Source organism: Dendropsophus ebraccatus, chromosome 7 (genome assembly GCF_027789765.1).
Source record: "Dendropsophus ebraccatus isolate aDenEbr1 chromosome 7, aDenEbr1.pat, whole genome shotgun sequence".
Lineage (NCBI taxonomy): Eukaryota > Metazoa > Chordata > Amphibia > Anura > Hylidae > Dendropsophus > Dendropsophus ebraccatus.
In genome coordinates, this window is record NC_091460.1 from 99,575,632 (window position 1) to 99,594,797 (window position 19,166).

The 19,166-nt window shown below is 45.3% G+C and overlaps 1 protein-coding gene across 3 annotated transcripts in view; it reads left to right on the forward strand.

Annotated features, from left to right (window-relative positions):
- Positions 1–18,890, forward strand: part of IL12RB1 (interleukin 12 receptor subunit beta 1) — a 102,800-nt gene extending 83,910 nt beyond the window's left edge. For all 3 annotated transcript variants that reach the window (XM_069976667.1, XM_069976665.1, XM_069976666.1), the window contains exons 11-15: positions 3,690–3,845; positions 12,028–12,171; positions 13,493–13,577; positions 14,040–14,127; positions 18,489–18,890. In XM_069976667.1, coding sequence (XP_069832768.1) covers positions 3,690–3,845; positions 12,028–12,171; positions 13,493–13,577; positions 14,040–14,127; positions 18,489–18,842 — 827 coding nt within the window. In that variant the 3' untranslated portion in view covers positions 18,843–18,890. The remainder of the gene's footprint in view (positions 1–3,689; positions 3,846–12,027; positions 12,172–13,492; positions 13,578–14,039; positions 14,128–18,488) is intronic.
- Positions 18,891–19,166: the final 276 nt, after the last annotated feature.

A 19,166-nucleotide genomic window follows, 5' to 3' on the forward strand; every position in this document is an offset into this window, starting at 1 on the left:
TATATTTTGTTCAGAAATGTGTTGTTTTTATTGGTGATATTATCACCACTGATACTCAAAACTGATCCTCTAAACTAAAGGCTCTATTCCACGGAATGATTATCGGATCGTTGCATCGTTTGTCTTTCAAACATGTTGAAAGACAAACAACTTTGATAGCAGCGATCTACTGCCGTCGCTCCACGGAATAGGAGCGGTGGCAGCAGACCGCCACTATCCTCTATGGGCTGCCCAGACGATCTAGCGATTTTTTCTGGCATGTGATAAATGTTTTTTTATTAATTCTGAAAAATAAATTATGTTAGTTAGTGCCCCAATATCTCTTCCCCATCTAGGACACTCCCATAAAGAGGAAAGAAGAGTGTCACAGATGGGGAGGAGATAGTGATGCATATCCAGAAAAGGGTGGATTTCACAGGTATTATGTAGTGGAATGAGAAGTCAATGGCAGCATTACAATCAAAGTGGCAGCGCTGAGTAGGTTGTACTGATAATTTTTCTTACTATACCTGCTTTAAAGATCTCCAAATGCCATGGCAACCATAATTGTGTTGTAGGGCTGTCAGTACTCTGACCACATGCCTTGGTCAATCCAACGTGTTGTGAGAGTCATAGTTAAAGGGGTATTCCCCTCAAAATTATTTTTGCATTAATACGTTGCCCACCCGTAGCTTTCCATCTTTCCAATATTAAATTATTATGGATTCTGCACAGTTTTGCTGTTATCTAAGTACATCCACCCCCACGGATTGCTTAGAATCATCAGCTCTCAGTCCAACCTGACACGCTCCCTGCTCCTGGCCCGCATCCTCCAAGACGGCATCACGTGTCCTCCTTCTCTTCAATGGGCCGGGCTAACGCTTCTAACCCAGCTCACTGAAGTGAGGGAGGACAGTGAGACGCCGACAGCTGCAGCTGATCACTGTCTCCCTATCTGACAGCAGAGTGTAACCCCATTCCCCCCCTTGCCCTGGAGCTCACCCGCCCCACACCCTGTATCCCCCCACCCAGAGCTCTTGTGAGTGCAGAATATCACCGGCACCCCCCACGCGATCTCCCGGTGGGCGTCCTCCATCCCCCCCTTAGTAGAGCTCGCAGCCACCGGTGTCTCCCAGTGGCCGCCCGCGCCCCCCCCCCCCCAAGGTGCAGCCGGACCGGAGCTCACCCGGTGAATGCAGGCCCTGCCAGTGCGATCTCCTGGTGCCGCCCGCAGCCCCCCATCCCTCCCTCATTAGCGCCTGCGGCGGCGTCCGCCCGCCGCTCACCGCGCAGCTCCCCCCCCCCACCCTGTGCGTGATCTCCCGCTGCCCGCCCCCCGGAGATCACACCACCACCTCCCGGACGCACAATCTCCCACCCACCCGCAGCGGCGGAGCTCTTGAATGCAGCCCCCCCATGCGTGATCTCCTGGAGGCCCTGATCTCCCAGCCCTGCAGCTGCTGCAACCCCCCCCCACTCACCGCTCACCCGGTAAGTGCAGCCCCCCCCCCCCCCCCCACAGCGCGATCTCCTGGTGTCAGCCCGCGTTCCCTCCTGCCCCTCTCAGTAGAGCCCATCGCTCACCCACCCGCAACTCACCTGGTGATTGCAGCCCCCCAGTCTGTGATCTCCCCGCGGCCCGACCACCATGAATCTGCCTCCCCATGCAGCTCACCCGGTGACTGCAGTACCCCCCCCCCCCCCCGGCCCACGATCTCGCGATTACCCCCACCCCAGTACAGCGCCCGGCCACCCGACATCCGCACCCCCCTGCAACTCACCCAGTACATCATCTTAGCTCTGCTACTTTGCCATCTCAGCTTTGCTTCTCTGCCATCTCAGCTCTGCTACATTGCCATCTCAGCTCTGCTACATCGCCATCATTGGTGAGTAAGAATAGCTAGGTTTGGGAGCATTTCATTTTTTTGCTCTTGGGGAGAATACCCCTTTAATAGACTTACAATGAAGCCTGGCACCAAGTTGGATCTAGCTGCGAGTCAGAAAGTAAGGGCAAAAAGCCGAAAACCGTTCTAGAGATTGGTGGGGGGGTCACACCACTCAGACCTTCGCCAATCTAAACCTTTGACATTTCTATGTGAGATCAAGAAGAAAGTAGTCCAACAGCATCCAGTAGTGTGAAAATTAGTGAGATTTATTCAAGCGACATACACAGAGGCTGTGGGTATATGCTGGGTGTGATTCGACATACCATATGGGGAGGACCCGACAGCACCAAAGAATCTTTTAGAGACACTTTATCTTATAGAAGCAATCAGACGCTCGCCAGATGGACTCCAATCCCTGAAGGAGTCCACCTGGATTCTCCTATGAGATAAGACATCTCTAAAAGATTTTTTTGGAGCTGTTGGATCCTCTCTGTATGGATGTGAGATGTCAAATACTTAAAGCGTAACTATAATTTCAGTAGCCAAAAAATGAAATTCCTCAAATAAAAAGCCCTCGTGTTACCCTTTAAAAAAGAGCCCTAAACTGCATTGATAGCGTGTACGCTCGCTGAGATATCCCCAGTTGTTTGGCTCAGAGGAATAAATGAATTTTTCTTCTGGCTGAGAGAAAGTGGGCGTGGCCTATCCCTCATCTCCCTGGCTGCAGCCCTCCATCCACAGAGCAGCAACTTAGCAGATGGTATCACACACAGTGGGATCAGATAGAGCCCCAGCATACAGTATTACAATGTAAGATTAGATACAAAGCACCAGCCGATGGTATCACACACAGTGGGATTAGATACAGTAATTTGCTCTCATTACACTGTAGGATAATGTCAGCCATGGAGGTGGGGGCACCTGCTGCAGACATCTGATAGTGAGTGTTATATGTACTATGGAAGGACTACAGCTGTGTTGTGCTGGGAGTTGTAGTCCTCCCCTCAGTGACTCACCCACTCTCCCTCATGCAGCACATTGGAGTCATGGCTGGGATGTCCCTCCTTGTTGAAGCACTGAGTACTTGTCCCTCCATCCAGCTCTTCCCCTGTGCTGATCCTCACACACAACACCCTCAGCTTTGCTATGTGATCTCTGTGAGGGGAGGGGGGAGAATGTGCTGCTAGGAGGGGGGGAGGAGGGTTTGTTTATGTTTCTCTCTGTGTCAGGGCTGTTATCTGATGCTGCTGTCAGAGTCTGTACTCTAAGTACGGATCTGCAGGGAGGGGGCGTGTCTAGCAGGAATGCAGAAATAACTCAGAGCCAGACAGAGCTGTAAGGGCATAATCAGCCTTATGTATTTAAAAAAACTGTTCATTTTAGGTTATTAGTGTATATTGCAAAAATTTTTATCATGCCCTAAGCTAACTAAAACGGAAAGGTCAAAATATTTTATAGTTACGCTTTAATAGAAGTTCTAAGATGGCAGACCTCGTGGTCTGGGGGTTCAGAGGTGTCTTAGTAACCCATAGAGATCACATCGTGTGATTTTCAGGGTAAATAATAATCATATGGGCACAGTACCTGGGCCTGTGCAATCAATGTGACATGCTATTATGACATGATATATTAACAGGCTTTTGCCTTGATATAATAGTACATCATGGCTGGGAGGGTGTTATTAGAGAAATATGAATACACCGCTGCTGAATCCTATAATGCCAAAGCTTTGCTGTCTCAGAAGGCTTGGTGCGACCTTGTCTCTGAGCTCCATAATATGTAAGTATGTTTTATAAATACCAAATTTGCTTTCCTTTATTTCAGCTGTATCCAGCGTAGGACCAAGAGATCTCACAGTGATGAATGTTACTGCCAACTCCATTCTCCTGAAATGGGAAGCATTTGATCTTCATGAATGTCAAATGATTTTACAAAACTGGATTATTAGCAGTATAGACCATGAAACCAATGTGTCAAATGGTAATTTTATAAATTTTATGCTAAAAGGGTATGTTTACAGTATTTATACAGAGGTGAATTTAAGTGATATTGTTGCCCAACCTTACTCTGTGTAATGGTTTGCTGTTTTCTACACCATTGACAAGCTTAGATGCTGCATATTCTATATCCTGTATAAGGGTAAATTCACACGGGTGGATCCGCAGCTAATCCGCAGCTAACTCGCAGCTAATCCAAAAAAGCTAACCAAACATGCTGCTAAAAACGCACTAAACCTAAAGGAATCATTATCACAGCTGAATCTTGTGTGGGAATACTCGCAGCTTGAAACTCCTGCGGATTCGCCCGTGTGAATTTACCCTAAGGGTAAATTCACACGGGCGTCTCGCATAAAAAAAACGCAGCTAATCCGCAATACATTTATTTTTCTTATTATTATTAATACGTGTATTGCGGATTAGCTGCGTTTTTTTATGCGAGACGCCCGTGTGAATTTACCCTTAAGCTTGTCTGTGTCTTCTTTCTTCATGGCAGTTGAACCATAATTCTCTTGGGAAATGGGCCCAACTGGTGTAAAGCCCCACCTAGGTGGCACTGTCCATTCACATGGAGTAAGTGGGATGAAAAATATCACTTTGAATTGTTAATTGTTCTGCAAATGTTATGTTTTGATTACATAGTTACTCCTTGAACAGTTGATTTCTGTTCATTCAGTTTAACCAGGGAGTGGAAGAACTGATGTACTGGAAGTGACATTTAAAGTGTCACGGTCATCATAAAAATCTTTTGACATGTCATAGAGACATGTCAAAAGTTTTGATTGGTCCGGGTCTAAGTGTTTTATCGCAAGAATGAGCTGGGAGAGGACCATTCTGAAGCACAGTCCTCTCCTGACTCTGTGTCACATGATGAGTCAGGCTCCTAATTATATATTAACCAAAAAAGAATTAATTGCTAAATTCAAAAAAATAGAAAAACAGAATTCAGATACATGCAGTAACGGAGAATACTGCAATCCTAGTCAACCTATACTACAGAAAGCCATTGTACCCTCAAGGAACTGCTTCTTATTTGATAAATGCCCAGTACAAGGTTTTTAAAACAGTGCCACAGATGTTTAAACACCCATGAGAAGTAACAGAATAGTTGCATTACCTGGAAACATCTTTCTTTTGCTAAAATTTGATGGGATCGTGACTTAATCTGGAGTAGGAATGTTTTACAGTTTTGTTTACACTAAAAGAAAACAGATAAAGGCCCAAAAAATACATAAAATGTGCTCATGTAATAACAATAAAAGAATTCCCTAGTTACTAGCTGCTACCAGTATTCTAGCAATCATTGGGGAACACAGCAGTTGGATTCCACCTGATTGGACACTTATAGGGGTGGTGTCACAAAGACATGTGCCCCATATATATATATATATATATATATATATATTGTGGGAGGATTTGCTCAGTAGAGTGCAGGATTGCAGTGTGAACAGCAGTCAACAGGCTCAAACGAATGAAGTCCAAGTACAGGCTTTGCCTGCGTTTATTATCCAATACAAGAAAACAAATAAACAGCCTTGGCTTTAGGCAGAACACAAAATAAACTCTGCTTGTCCAGCACTAACTAAACAGAAGACGGCCCTGTCTATACGCTACGACTCGCTGCAGTCGCACGAACATAACACATTAGATACAGTCCAGTGTTTTACCTTGGTCAGGTATATGGCTTCTCCTGAGGCTGCAGCCTTCCAGCTCACTCAGCTGCACCCAGCCTCCCTCTGTCCATGGCTCTACAACACTTTATGAAGCTGCTGATGATCCAGCCCGAGCACCTGTGGCGTCTGATGCCAAACAATATCTGGAGTGGAGGAAGTGGAATGGACAGCCCCACTACCAAGCCTGCCATCCATTCCTAAAAACCCGGCCCAAACACACTTTATCAATACATCCCCAGCAACTACCTTTGCTGGAGATCACACCACATCCCTGGTTTTTCCATGTCTCAGATAGTGAGACATGAACTTCCCTCAGTCCTAGTAGGTGTAATAGCTGAATCCAGGTGAAACATAGCGACCATCCAGGATTAACCCCTTCAGTGTCTCACATACCCTCCCCCTCTGTTCGAACCTGTGGGGGCGAACACCTTTAGCCAACAAACAGTGGGTTCTAGACAATGCATCAGCATTCCCTTGTAGTTTACCAGCCCTGTGCTCTACGGTAAACTTAAAGTTCTGCAGTGTGAGAAACCACCTTGTTACCCGTGCATTTCTCTCTTTAGTCTGGCTCATCCAGGTGAGAGGGGAATGGTCTGTTACCAACCTGAAGTGTCGACCCAGCAGGTAATATCTCAAGGACTCTAGCGCCCATTTTATCGCCAGACACTCACGTTCAACGATGCTGTAATTTCTCTCTGCGGGTGTAAGCTTCCTACTAAGATAGGTGACTGGGTGCTCCTCACCCCCAACCTCTTGGGACAGGACAGCCCCTAAACCCACATCGGAAGCATCTGTCTGTACCACAAACATTTTGGTGAAGTCGGGAGTAATTAGGACTGGTTCTCTGCAGAGGACTGACTTCAACTTTTGGAACGCCCGCTCAGCCTCTTCACTCCACCATAATGGATCTACTTCCCTTGGTTAGATCTGTCAGGGGAGCTGCAATGGTGGCAAAGTTAGGGATGAATCTGCGGTAGTAGCCCACAATACCTAAAAAAGCTCTCACCTGCTTCTTAGTGACTGGCTGGGGCCAGGTTTGGATTGCCTCTACTTTATTAACTTGGGGCTTTATGACACCTCTTCCTATAATGTACCCTAGGTAACGTGCCTCCTCCAAACCCAACGCACACTTTTTAGGGTTGGCCGTCAACCCTGCAGCCCTGAGGGAATCAATTACAGCCTGTACCTTTGCCAAGTGACTTTCCCAATCATCACTAAAAATAATGATGTCGTCTAGATATGCAGACGCATATCTACAGTGAGGTTTCAAGACAACATCCATCAATCTTTGGAAAGTGGCAGGAGCCCCATGTAGCCCAAAGGGAAGACAGACATACTGAAAAAGACCATCAGGGGTAACAAAAGCAGTCTTCTCTTTGGCACTGTCAGTGAGTGGTACCTGCCAATACCCTTTAGTCAAGTCTAATGTAGAGAAAAACCTAGCATGTCCCAGTCTCTCTATCAGTTCATCAACCCGTGGCATCGGGTAAGAGTCAAACTTTGAGACCTCATTCAGCTTTCTGAAGTCATTGCAGAACCTCAGTGTACCATCTGGTTTAGGAATCAGGACAATGGGACTTGACCAATCACTCTTTGACTCTTCAATAACCCCAAGGTCCAACATTTTTCGGACCTCCTCTGATATGGCTTGTCTACGAGCCTCGGGTACTCTGTACGGTTTCAAATGGACCCGTACCTGTGGCTCAGTGACAATGTCGTGTTTGATTACTGATGTACGCCCAGGGACTTCCGAAAACACATCACTGTTTCTAAGCACAAACTCTTTTGTTTCCTGCATTTGCACCTTAGACAGGGTCTCTGAGATACGCACCTCGGGTTCCTTCTCACTAGGGGTGTTCACCCCAGACTTTACTGAAACACCCCTATTTAGCACACCCACAGCTGAAAGAGATTCCCTATCTTTCCAGGGTTTGAGCAAGTTCACATGGTATATCTGCTCAGGCTTTCTCCTGCCAGGCTGGTACACTTTGTAATTAACCTCCCCCACTCTCTCAATTACCTCATAGGGCCCTTGCCACTTAGCCAGAAACTTACTTTCTACAGTGGGTACCAATACCAACACTCTGTCACCCGGGTTAAAGGTCCTGACTTTAGCTGCCCTGTTATAGACCCGACTCTGTGCCTCTTGTGCCTGCTCTAGGTGTTCCTTTACTAAGGGCATGACCGCTGCTATTCTGTCCTGCATCAGGGTAATGTGCTCTATGACACTTTTGTAGGGGGTGTGTTCATTTTCCCAGGTTTATTTGGCGATGTCAAGAAGGCCGCGTGGGTGCCTGCCATACACTAGTTCGAACGGGGAAAACCCTGTGGAAGACTGAGGTACCTCACGGATTGCAAACATCAAATATGGTAACAAACAATCCCAGTCCTTCCCATCCTTGCTGACCACCCTTTTTAACATGCCCTTCAAGGTTTTGTTAAATCTCTCCACCAGGCCATCAGTCTGGGGATGATACACTGATGTACGCAGATGCTTAATTTTTAGTAGCTTACACAACTCCTTCATGATCTTTGACATAAATGGCGTCCCCTGGTCTGTGAGGATCTCCTTGGGTATGCCTGTACGGGAAAACATATGGAATAGCTCCCTGGCAATAAGTTTCGAGGAGGTGTTTCGCAAGGGTACAGCCTCAGGATACCGTGTGGCATAGTCTAACACAACCAATATATATTGATGTCCCCTAGCAGACTTCACTACTGGGCCCACTAGATCCATAGCGATCCTGTCAAAAGGTACTTCTATAATCGGTAGGGGTACCAAAGGGCTCCTAAAATGAGACATGGGGGCAGTTAGCTGACACACAGGACATGAGCCACAGTATCTTTTAACATCCTCATGTACACCGGGCCAATAGAACCTTTGTAAGACCCGTTCTCTGGTCTTTTCACACCCCAGGTGACCACCTAGCACATGTTTATGAGCCAGCTCTAAGACTACACGGCGATATGGTTGGGGTACAACTAGCTGTTCCATCTCCTCCCCTCTTACCTTATCTACTCTGTACAGTAGGTCATTGTTAGTAGCCATGTAAGGGTATTCCTTATTTGCCCCTGGGACTTGAGATACACCATTTATCCATTTTACATTTTCCCGGGCCCTTAGTAATGTGGGATCACTAAGTTGAGCGGTCCCAAAATTGTCACGTGATACCTCTAGTTCTGGCATGTCCAGAACTTCCTCCTCATTCTGAGTGTCACCAGCCAGTACAGCTAGGGGAAGACTGTCATCTCCACTTGGGGTCACCCCTACAGCTGGTACCTCAGTATCTGGGTCATATGGTTCGGGGGTTACTCCCTGACACACATTATTACCATCAACATTAATATTTTCAGCAGACCATGTGTGCCTTCCCCTCCACAGGTCCCAAAATAACGGAAAGTCCCTTCCAAGTATCACCTTATGTATAAGAGATTTAACAACCCCCACTTCATGTGTAGTTGTACCACAAGGTGTGTCTACGCAAATAACAGCAGTGGGGTATTCCCGAGTGTCCCCATGTATGCATAGTACCCCAACTTTCCTTCCACTGTAGGCCCCCGAATTGACCAAAGTTCCATGCACTAGTGTCACAAGACTTCCAGAGTCCAGCAGAGCCGGGACGGGATATCCCCCAATGCACACGGTGCACATCTGTGGCTCAGTCTCGGTTATAGTCTCTGCGGCCAGAACGGGGTGTGCATATAGGGAGACACGTCTGGAGGCGGTGCAGTCCATGGGCTCGGTGGTAAGGGGACAGTGAGCGGCTATGTGACCCCAGTCATGGCACCGCCAACATTGTATGCGGCCTTGGTCTCGAGACCCACGTTGTGGCCCAACCGCAGACTCACCCTCTGAGCCACCTCCCTTTACAACTCGACTCCCACCGGTAGTAAATGGAGCAGTCTTACCAGTTCCTTTGGCCGACTTGGTCTCCTTGGCACTGCTCCGGCTGGTAGAGGTCTGTAGCAGCTCCTCTGTGGCACGATACCTCTCCACTAAGTTCACCAGCTGGTCTGCATCAGTAGGGCCGGCTTGTCCAACCCATCGCTGTATCCTAGGTGGCAAGGAACGGTTGAACTTATCCAGGACAACCCTCTCGACCACCTGGGCTGGAGTACACTTTTCCGGCTGTAGCCACTTTGTCACTAGGTGGATCAGGTCATGCATCTGGGACCGTGGGGGTAGGCTTTCTGAGAAAGTCCAGGCGTGCACTCGGCCTGCACGCACCTGCATGGTTACCCCCAGCCGAGCAAGGATCTCTGCCTTTAGCTTGGTGTAGTCCCGAGAGTCCAGCTCATTCAGGTCATAGTAGGCCTTTTGTGATTCGCCTGTGAGGAAAGGTGCCACTACATCTGCCCACTGGTCCACGGGTAGCCTTTCACGCGCAGCAACTCTCTCATAGATGGTGAGATATGCTTCTATGTCATCTGTAGGAGTCATCTTTTGCAGCGCAGCTTGCACTGTGGCCCTCACGGACGGTTGCACTCCTCGGGCCCCTTGCAGATTTGTGTTTTGCCCCTCAGCAGTTGCAGTCCGCTGTGAAGTTACTGCATCTCTCAGTGCAGCCACTTGTTCCATCAGTAGACGATTCGTCTCCTGCTGTTGTACATTAGCCTGGGCCTGTATTTGCTGCTGCTGCTGCAGAGCCTGAGCCTGTGCTTGCTGCTGCTGCTGCATGGCCTGAGCCTGTGCTTGCTGCTGCTGCTGCATGGCCTGAGCCTGTGCTTACTGCTGCTGCTGCATGGCCTGAATGATTGCTTTAGTCTCCTCTCGCTGTTGGAGATTAGTTTCTTTTTGCTGCAGATTAGTTTCTTTTTGCTGCAGATTGGCTTGGATCATTTGTTTGACCAGGTCCTCCATTGCAGTAGTCTTTTTTTTTTTTTCACTGCCCGCATCCTCCACCATATGTGGGAGGATTTGCTCAGTAGAGTGCAGGATTGCAGTGTGAACAGCAGTCAACAGGCTCAAACGAATGAAGTCCAAGTACAGGCTTTGCCTGCGTTTATTATCCAATACAAGAAAACAAATAAACAGCCTTGGCTTTAGGCAGAACACAAAATAAACTCTGCTTGTCCAGCACTAACTAAACAGAAGACAGCCCTGTCTATACGCTACGACTCGCTGCAGTCGCACGAACATAACACATTAGATACAGTCCAGTGTTTTACCTTGGTCAGGTATATGGCTTCTCCTGAGGCTGCAGCCTTCCAGCTCACTCAGCTGCACCCAGCCTCCCTCTGTCCATGGCTCTACAACACTTTATGAAGCTGCTGATGATCCAGCCCGAGCACCTGTGGCGTCTGATGCCAAACAATATCTGGAGTGGAGGAAGTGGAATGGACAGCCCCACTACCAAGCCTGCCATCCATTCCTAAAAACCCGGCCCAAACACACTTTATCAATACATCCCCAGCAACTACCTTTGCTGGAGATCACACCACATCCCTGGTTTTTCCATGTCTCAGATAGTGAGACATGAACTTCCCTCAGTCCTAGTAGGTGTAATAGCTGAATCCAGGTGAAACATAGCGACCATCCAGGATTAACCCCTTCAGTGTCTCACAATATGTACAGGAGAACAAAAGTGCTGTTTTTACTAAAGAAGCTTACATCCCTGTACCATTTTTCTTCCCCATGGATCTGATAACTTCCTGGTCTCCACTCTAACTGTACCCTGCTGTTGCCATGCATCAGTGCAGACACTTTCCCACAATCCCCCTTGCCGCGTGTGAAGTGAAAACCAACTGCCAGTATTAATGGGAATGATCATGTGTCTGCGATTCAACTGAGCATGAGTGATCCAGCCTTGTGAATGCCTGGTGGGCCTTAACCAACCCCTTTAAGACGATAATGATGGCTGATCTTGGTGATAAGCGCTCATTTGATAAGCCTTTAGAAGGCATGAACAATTGTACAGCCAGGTCACACATTCAAATGATCCTTCACTTCATCATTGTTGGCTACACATCTCGCTTACATAGTCAATAAAAATAATTTTATTTGCTGCACAAAATATGTGATCAGCCAACGAACAAGGATCTACTCATACATCAGCTGATTGCTGGTCCTTTTACACAGGTAAATTATCACTTTACGAAAGCTCATTTACCCAATAATCGTCCAGGGTAAAAGGGTCTTTATGGGTTTTTTTTTTTTTACTATTTACAACTGAACGTAAGGGTATTATTCCCAAATATGACCAATAGACCAAATTTTAAGCATTCTGGAACTGTTATTATGAAGAATAATATTGTATGTTGCAAAATAATAAGAGACATAGAAATATTTCCATTATTGGTATGCAGACCTGATCTAATAGCAACAAAGTACATATAGATAGCAGCCAGTTATAGCTCACCTTTTGTTTCTATTAGCGAGTTGTGGTCAGTTGTCATCTGCCAAAGATCAGCCCCATTGACAGATTAATAAATTGGACCCATTATGTTCAGCTGATTTGTTTTGATTCAAAATGTTTTATATAATTATTTTAGAGATCTATGAAAACTCCTCTGTGACACAGCATCTTGTGGAAGAATTGCCTCCTGGGTACAATTATACCTTTGCCGTTAAGGGAATTACTATCTATGGAGAGCAAACTGGGAACAGTTTTAAGTCTGTATCCAGCCCTTGGAAAGGTAACAAACAATACAGCAAAAATCAGACATGATGGTAGGAAAGTGTTTTTTTTTTTAAATGAACTTTACATAAATGTTATAACATTTTTGGAGACAGAACCTCCATTCTAGAGGGTCAAAACGATTGACTCTCATGGGTCTAGCAGTCATCTCCTATCCAGTGGCTAGCTGATTAACAAACACTGGAATACCCATTTAAGTAAAATGGTTTCTGGGGGTTGCAGGATACAGGACCCTTATTGTAGTTGTATGTATGGAGGTCCAAATGACCCCCTCCCCCCCCCCCACACACACACACACACGTGCACATATATTAAAGGGGTATTCCACTCAAACATAACTTTTCATATTTTTCTGCCCATTGTGAGACCCTGGAGACTAACAATTCATTCCATACTTGTTATTATCTATTCAGTCTCCTTCCCCCAGTTCCGAGTTGCTGCTTTCTGCTGAGGAGACAAAAAACTGTGTGTGAGCTTCTTTTTCGACTCCCCCTTCTTCCCCCTCCTGTCTGAGATGCTGATGTAAACAAGTCCCTATCTGCAACTCTGTAATGCCAGGAGGATTTATTAAAGTGAGTTCATCAGCTGGCCTCAGATGGCCTTAACTCTCCCAGCATTACAAAGCAGCTACAAAGTTGCAGATAAAGCCTGCCAGGCTTGCCTGACTACTACAATTTTCCAAAGTCTACAATGGTACTACAAAGCATCCACAACATGTGAACACACCCTAAAATGATTACTTATTCATTAGTTTGATAAAGTACAAGGAGAACAATATTAACTGTCATTTAAGTCAGCTTATGGCATGCTGAACAGACACCAGAAGGTCCAACAACATTCGCAGTGCGATACAATTCTAGTTTAATTCATATGATGTTAAAAGTTGAAGGTTTCCTGTTAGGTAAAATATGTTGAATTATACCCCCCTCCTGGAGACTAACAATTCATTCTATACACGTGAATATCTTTTCAGTCTCCTTCCCCCAGTTTCTTGCTGCTTTCTGCTAAAAACTAGAGATGATCAAACATCGAGAATTTTTAGGTTCGATCGAAGTCGAACCTTATCGAACCTTCATCATTTGATTCCCAATGCCTTCCCGTTCCGTGGGGAAGGTGGAGACAGCTCAAGTACCGCCTGGAAAACAGGGATACAGAATCTATGGGGAAATTGTTGTTTTTGTTTGTTAGTTTTCAATTCTAAAATAAGTACAATACAATAATAAATATATGTATTTAGATGTGCCGATAGCCTTTAAAAAATTTAAGTGTTGCAGATAAATGTGGACAATATCACAAACTATTCATTTATTTTGTTACAGCTGAAAATACTAGTAAGAGGCATATTGAGAATATAGGGATCCCTGTTGCATCACTGATTGCTTTAGGTCTCATTGTGCTTGCATGGTAAGTACTTCCATCAGTATTCTCCTGATGTATTTCTATGTGTTCTTTCTGTAAAACTCGCAGGCTCGCAGGCGTAAATCATGGCAGAAATCTACACCGCATTCACTAAATGGCGTCTGTGGTTGTGTGAGGTACAAACAAGGGGAAGTACAAAAGGCGGTCCTGGAAGGATCGGAGATTGTGTGAAGGACAGTAGGGGGATATCTGTCCAGAGATATATGAAGGGGACAAGGTTGTGGATGACCCTGTTTGTCATGGACAGTCAACAATTAACAATGAATTTGTTGGCAATGGGGAGCCAGTGAAGGAATTGGGGAGAGGCGGATTAGTCGGGCAGCAGAGTAGAGTTTTAGATTGGTATCAAATTTGCATATGTGCTTTATCATTTAATATTACAACATGTTTAATATAAATTAAATAGCTCTTTATAAGCAATATAATTAACCTGATGTTATATTTCAGGTGCAAAATAAAAGAATGCGTATGCCAAGACCTGCCGAATCCCAGCAACAGTATTGCAGCAACATTTCCTCTTAATGAAAATAAAAGTGTAAGTATTTATGTGTTCAATTCACAATCATTTTTTAGAAATATAGCTTCACTTAGGGGGGAAATTTATCAAGAGTGGTGTTTCATATGCTGCTGTAATCCGAAATTCCCCTGTGTCCACTCCACTGAATTTATCAAGATAAGCACACCACTTATCAATCCAGCGCATCTCAGGCTGGGGGCAGAACTAAGTCACAATTATTGCATACAGGCAAAACTAGCTCACATGCAATGTCCAATAGCTGCACAGTGTCTGCAATATCGGAGACACTGTTTAGCTATTGGACATATCACCTGGTGTAGTTTCACCTGCACTTGATATTCGTGTCTTAGCCCCGCCGCTCAATGTGAAAGCTCAGAAAGTAAGCACTGGGAAAAAGAATACTTCAGTCATCTTCCCCTCCCTGGATAACCCCTTACAATCTCTGAAAAAACAGCCGTGCACAGTGTGCACAGAGTGATATTTCTATATAGACTTTATTGTAGCATTAGTAGATTCTAAAAACAGCTGCGTATATTTTACTGCCTTTTTTTTACTGTGTATTTTCCTTTCCCTTTCAATCCTCTTCTGGCTTTAGCTAAAAAAAAAACTATTGAAAAAGTGTCCCAAAAGGCTGTGTGTGGCAGCCTTAACCTCTTAATGATGACTGATCTGCATTTTTATGGCACTCAGCAGTCATTGTATGGAGCCTACCCTATATATGGCTGGTGCTTGCTGTAACTTAGGGTCCATTTACACAGAAAGATTATCTGACAGATTATCTGCCAAAGCCAGAAACAGACTATAAACAGATATCAGGTCATAAAGGAAAGCCTGAGATTTTTCCTCTTTTCAAACCCATTCCTGGCTTTGGCTTCAAATCTTTGGCAGATAATCTGTCAGATAATCTTTCTGTGTAAAAGGACCCTTATGCTGGGTTTACACGGAGCAATAATTCGGCCGATCGTACGATTAACGATTTTGTAGTAACGATTTTTTTTTTTATAACGATCAGCGTTTAGACTGTACCATATATCGTACAGAAAATTCGTTTTGCCATCGCTTAAGCCTATCTCACATATAGGGAAAATCAGTGAACGACTGTTTACACGGAACGATCGGTGAATTTTTTGCGAACACCGGACAACGATTTAAGAACCTGTTAAAAGATCAAAATGAACGATTTTTTCGATCGTTCGCCGCGTTTACACGTACAATTATCGTTCGAATTCCATCGTTATCGCGAAATTTCGCCCGATAATCGCCCCGTGTAAACCCAGTATTAGAGCCAACACCTGCCTGCAACTACTGATAGCAGACTTCAGTCCAATCCCAGCAGTTTGTTAGTGATTGCAACAGGTAAAGAGTGAACTCACACCTAGGAGAAGTCAGATTGGCATCCCTGCAACATAATTATGGGCAGGGTGCTGATAGGTCCCCATGGAAAAAAAGAGACGTATAAGGGGAGATATGATTAGATTATTTGAATATATAAAAGTCTCCCTACAAGAAATATGGGGAAAAGATGTTCCAGTTAAAACCTCAAAAGACATGGGGACCCTGCCTCCGTCTGGAGAAAAAAAGGTTCAACTTCCGGAGGTGACAAGCCTTCTTTACCATGAGAACAGTGAATCTGTCGAATAGCCTACCTCAGGATCTGGTCACAGCAAAAACTGTGGAAGCTTCAGCTCTTTGCAGTGGGTCCCATGATACTCTGTGGTGACCTTAATGTTACCCTAAATCCTGTTATGGACTCGGTGATATCGCAAAAAGCTCTAGGGATATTGCAGGCTAAATTGCAGGACCGCCACTTAAAACATTGGAGGCTTCACTACATCGGAGACAAGTTCTTAGACCAGTATAACATAAATGCATATGTATAGAATCTACCCATCATCCATCCCCTCCTTGGTTGAACTTGATGGACGTGTCTTTTTTTAACCATACTATATAACTTCTAAAGGCCTCCATGCCTGCAATAGCTAATAATTAGATTGCTTATAAATTTTCCCTAGAGGGTTAAAAAAAAAAGTGTAAATTTTGTATCATGTCAGATAGTCATATGTGGTGGTCCACCGGGTCATGTTATTACTGGTGGTGGTGTCAGCTCAGCAGAAGTTTGTCCAGCACACAAGTGTGATGTTGGTACCTGCTTTGTTTGTGTGGCTAACTGTATTCCCCAATGGTCGGTAACTTGCCAGTTTGTATTGGGTCCCTTGGGCTCTTGTCACGGTAGTCCTTAGTGGCAACTGACCTGCCCGGACTATCGGCACTGCCACCCACAGTCCAGGGAGAAATAACCCTGTGATGTAAAAATAAAACAGCTTTAGGGTGCCTTCACACCTACCGACTCGCAGCGTTAATAACGCTGCGAGTCGGCTAGGTCCTGGCAGATCACTGTCAGTACATACACGCAGCGGTCTGAACGACCGCTGCGTGTATTTAAATCTGCCGGCCACTTAACCCCTTCTGATGCCGGCCGCCTCCCGCTCTGTATACATTACCTCCTCGCTCCACGGGGTCCCGATGTCCTGCTCTCCCGCCCGGCCAATCAGTGGCTGCGGCAGGGCAACACACTGATTGGCCGGGCGCGAGAGCAGGACGCCGGGACCCCGTGGAGCGAGGAGGTAATGTATACAGAGCGGGAGGCGGCCGGCATCAGAAGGGGTTAAGTGGCCGGCAGATTTACATACACGCAGCGGTCGTTCAGACCGCTGCGTGTATGTACTGACAGTGATCTGCCAGGACCTAGCCGACTCGCAGCGTTATTAACGCTGCGAGTCGGTAGGTGTAAAGGCACCCTTACTGTCAAGTTCTTCAGTAATACAACAAACTTTTGCAGAATAGATAAATGTTTGACACAGACTTTAGTGCTCAAACTTGTTGTGCTTAAGGAGGTGCTTGGGTAGTAAAATAGAAGAGAGGCAGTTGTAGCGGTGCTTAAGGAGTAGAGGAGTTTGTCAGAAGAGCCCAAACTCAATGTAGCAATGTACTCTGCTGGAACTTGAAAATATACCTTATAGTGAGATACTTTACTTGTAGTTGTGTTTAGACTTTAGTCTGACCACCTTCTGCCCTACAGTGTCGAGCTACTCTTCCTGTCAAGGTACTACAAGCCCTAGCTGTGGTTATTGGGGTGTATCTAAGTATCCGGGGGTGTCCCAGTTACCTGCACTGCGAGACAGGATACGTAGACCTTCTTTATGGTAGCTTTGTCCTATACAGGCTAGTTCCTCTTGTGTTCAGGATACTGCCCTGCTCTTTATAGATGTGTTCTCGGCGTTGGTTAGGGTGTTCCTTGATTTCTCTCCCTGTAAAGTGCTTAGCACTGCATAGTGGATATAGTAGAAATACTGAAAGAACTGGTTGTCTCTAACTGCATCTATTCACTCTGGTGTCTTAGACTAGACTGCACTGTTGTCCCTGTCAGGGGTCCTAGCATCAGCCAGGCCCTGGCTTAACTACTAGAGATGAGCGAACCTCGAGCATGCTCAAGTCCATCCAAACCTGATCATTCGGCATTTGATTAGAGGTGGCTACTGAAGTTGGATAAAGCTCTAAGGTTGTCTGGAAAACATGGATACAGCCAATGGCTATATCCATGTTTTCTACATAGCCTTAGGGCTTTATCCAACTTCAGCAGCCATCGCTAATCAAATGCCGAACAATCGGGTTCGGATGGACTCGAGCATGCTTGAGGTTCGCTCATCTCTATTAACTACTGCAGGAACAGCTGTCTTCCCTCTCTGAGAATCTGGATAAGACTGTCCACTTCCTCCACTATGTAACTCCTCCTACAGGGGCCTAAAGTGAGCTTCCCTGTGAGTGGTGGGGATGAGTGTGTGCAAAAGAAAAAAAAGAAAAGTAGAGAGCACCTCCTATTGGTCAATAATAACACATGGTACAAAACAGTAAACCCATTAACTACAGTAGTGCATAGAAATACATAGACAATACTGACACCTAGTGGTAAAACTTTAGAATACCTTATTCACCACTTAACCTGAAAGAGGAGCTTTTTGAGAGGTCCACAAGAGAGATAAAAATACTTGTGGTGAGACACCACACATACAGATCTAAACTATAAAAATGGTCAAACTATGGAGATTCAAAGCCTTGGGGAGTTAATTTGACCCCAAAAATAACTAAGGAGTGTCTTCAAAATGTAGTATGGTCGTGTGCTGCAATGTGTCCTGGCCACACAGGGCTAGATATCCAATGCAAGGCAGAATTTACAAAGGTGTCAGGCAGATGGGTGTGGGCCCAGGGCCCTATTTTTGAGCCAGGTTTTTTGGAAAACTTTTACTGTTTTACTAGTAAAAACTTTGTATTTATTCCTTCCAGTGGGAGTCACTAATACTGTTTTCTTAATATATTTGTAGAATTTGAGCCGACCGCACCTTGTGCACACCAGCTATGAGGAAAAGACGACAGAACCATTGATAATAGAGACCAGTATGATGATCAAAACTGTAAAGGAAACGGTGACGCCAGATATGGTTAGCACCAAAAGGATATTTGACAATGACATTGTAATGGCTGACATGGATACAGAAGTGGAGACAGATCTGCAGTTTGAATACAGGAAGCAAGTGACTCCAATGACCCCCATAAATGAAAATACTCATTTCTTTGACAAAATGAAAGATGATTTACCTTGCCATGTAGATTGCCCAAAAGAAAATGATGCCCTACTAAGCCCCAATGCTGTAAACATATCCACTCATGAGTCTTAGGTCTGTTTTTTGTAATATACTATGGATCTCTGTTAAATATTAAACTAAAACCACTTTTTCTATCCCATGCAATTTATGTCTCAGAAATGTACAGGTTCACAATGCTATGGCTAAGATGCCATGGAACATATTATTAGACGAACTGGAGAGAATGGAACGGCTGCACATCCCATCTATGGCTGATACTAATGCCGCTAGGCCTATATTAAAAATCAACACCAAAAATCAACACCAGAGTGTCTGTATGTGAATTGATCAAGCCATATTGCCCCGTGTACCACCGCGCAGGTCCTCTGGTCCACACGGGTCCCTACGCTAACTTCA